Source organism: Calypte anna, chromosome 27 (assembly GCF_003957555.1).
Source record: "Calypte anna isolate BGI_N300 chromosome 27, bCalAnn1_v1.p, whole genome shotgun sequence".
NCBI lineage: Eukaryota > Metazoa > Chordata > Aves > Apodiformes > Trochilidae > Calypte > Calypte anna.
In genome coordinates this window covers 5,395,180-5,397,278 of record NC_044272.1, presented here as the reverse complement: position 1 = coordinate 5,397,278, position 2,099 = coordinate 5,395,180, and the positions used below count along the sequence as shown (strand labels likewise).

At 54.4% G+C, this 2,099-nt stretch overlaps 1 protein-coding gene across 1 annotated transcript; it reads left to right on the top strand.

The window, feature by feature from the left end:
* The first annotated feature begins 553 nt into the window (after nt 1-553).
* On the top strand, nt 554-1,285 carry LOC103536264 (feather keratin 1). The gene is made up of 2 exons (XM_030465703.1): nt 554-593; nt 956-1,285. The coding sequence occupies exon 2, from the start codon at nt 977-979 to the stop codon at nt 1,283-1,285; it is 309 nt and encodes a 102-aa protein (XP_030321563.1). The 5' UTR covers nt 554-593; nt 956-976.
* Nucleotides 1,286-2,099: the final 814 nt, after the last annotated feature.

Here is a 2,099-nt window from a genome sequence, read left to right as displayed (position 1 = left end):
TCCTCAGGGAGAGGTGAAGAACTCAGCTCCATGAAGATAAACTTGTGGTTTCTCTTCTGCGTATGCTGATGTGTTCCTGCATGGAAAATCCTGGGGTACTTCATCCTCGTACATGAAAAGGGCCTCAGTGGCCATATAGTCATGTAGAAAATGAGAAGCCACCATTGTAACCCCCAACCTGCTACTAAAACCCTGTACGCTGAAAAAAAGCAATTTCCCAGCCCTGCATTGTCAGACAGAAGGTCTGACAGAAGGCTGAACCTTGTCACCAGAGCAAAAGAGCATCAAGAGGAAGACAGCAGAAACCATCCTGCCTGGAAAATCCCTTGGCTTCTCATCCCTGCAGATGAAGGGATCCTGCAGGGCAGAGCAAGCATGTCAGAAACGAGGAAATGAAATGACAGCATTGATAGAAAACAAAACACCACCTGTGTCATTAGTTAGGATCTTTTGGTGTGGAGGTGAGTGTGCAGGAAAATCACTGCCTGCGTGCAGCGACTGTGGGCCTGGGGCAGTGCAGGAGCAGTATAAAAGCGGGCCCTGCTCCTCACTCTCTCATCCACTCTCCTTGCCTGTACCTCGTGGGAAACAAGGTGAGTTTCAAGCCGCTTATACTCTGTCTTGTTCTTCCTCAAGTTTTCCAGTTTATTCCTTCTCCCTTCCCTTTTTTCTCTGCCTCATGAGGCTGCTTTGTTCAAGTGGGAGGGAAAAGAGCAGACACTGTGGTGTGGAGAGAGACTTGGGCTTCACTGAAGTTAGCTGGACAAGGGCCGCTGTGGGCTTGGTGTCTCTTGATAGGTACTTTTTCTGCTGCAGGATAGGAGGAGTCTGTGTGCAAGCCTATAAGAACTCAGGCTCTTCTCCAAAGTTCATTCAACTTTCATGCGTAGAAGATAGGCAAGAAGCTCCTCACCCAGCCCTCCTCATGCTCTGCTCCCCCTGCCCTCTCTCCCAGGTGCACCTCCAGCCCTAGGACATGTCTTGCTACACCCCGTGCCTGCCCTGCGGCCAGTCCTGCGGCCCGACCCCGCTGGCCAACAGCTGCAATGAGCCCTGTGTCAGGCAGTGCCAGGACTCCACCGTCGTCATCCAGCCCTCCCCCGTGGTGGTGACCCTGCCCGGACCCATCCTCAGCTCCTTCCCGCAGAACACCGCCGTGGGCTCCTCCACCTCCGCTGCCGTTGGCAGCATCCTCAGCTCTCAGGGAGTGCCCATCAACTCCGGGGGCTTTGGCCTCGGGGCCTTTGGCAGCGGCTACTGCGGCAGCAGGTGCCTGCCCTGCTAAACCTGCTGCAGGTGGCCCTGGGGAAGGCCCCCCGGGACCCACAAGATGCTTCTGGACTGGGGACACAGCATTGGGCCGTTGCTTTCAGAGGGGATGAGCAACCCCAGCCCCCCTTGCAAAAGGACGGGGCCAGCCTGGGCTCTGCCAAAGCACGGCCCGTGCCTGCCTTTGCCCTCTTCCATCCACTCTCTCCTTTCCCTCCCGTGCCCTTCTTCTCTGGGGCTCCCCTGGGCTCTCAGCAACACAAAGCCAGACCAGGGAGGACCTGCTGGCCCTGCTCCCGCTGTGGGGCAGGCAGGCAGGCAGGCAGGCAGGCAGATGGACACCTGCCAGGATCTCTGCCACCGCTGTGTTGCACAGACTCCTTTCTGCCCCTGGTGATCCCTGCACTGGGGCCTCCACTCACACTGACCTTGTTTCCTTCTTTTCACTCAATAAAGTTCTGTTGCATCCCAGCCCATGTCTCTTTATCATCCTTAACTGTGCAGAGCCTTTCCAAGACAGTGAAAGACAGACATGGGTCTCAGGGGTGGATCTGGGAAGAGGTTGTTAGGGACTGTTGTGCAGTGATCATTAACACAGGCTTCTTACTCATGCAGTGCGTGATCCTCTGCTTTCTAAATGTCTGTCTCTATCCGTATCCGGGGAGAATATTTTTTGACATAGTTCACTGACTATAGCTGCTTTAGGGAGGTTTTTAAGTCTCCCAAGAAAGCACTCTTTTCTCCATTCTGTGAGTTCCATTCTCCTCCCAAACCTGGCCACCAACAGCTGATATTACTTCACTTGGTAATGCTTGGGTGCTTTTGTATGA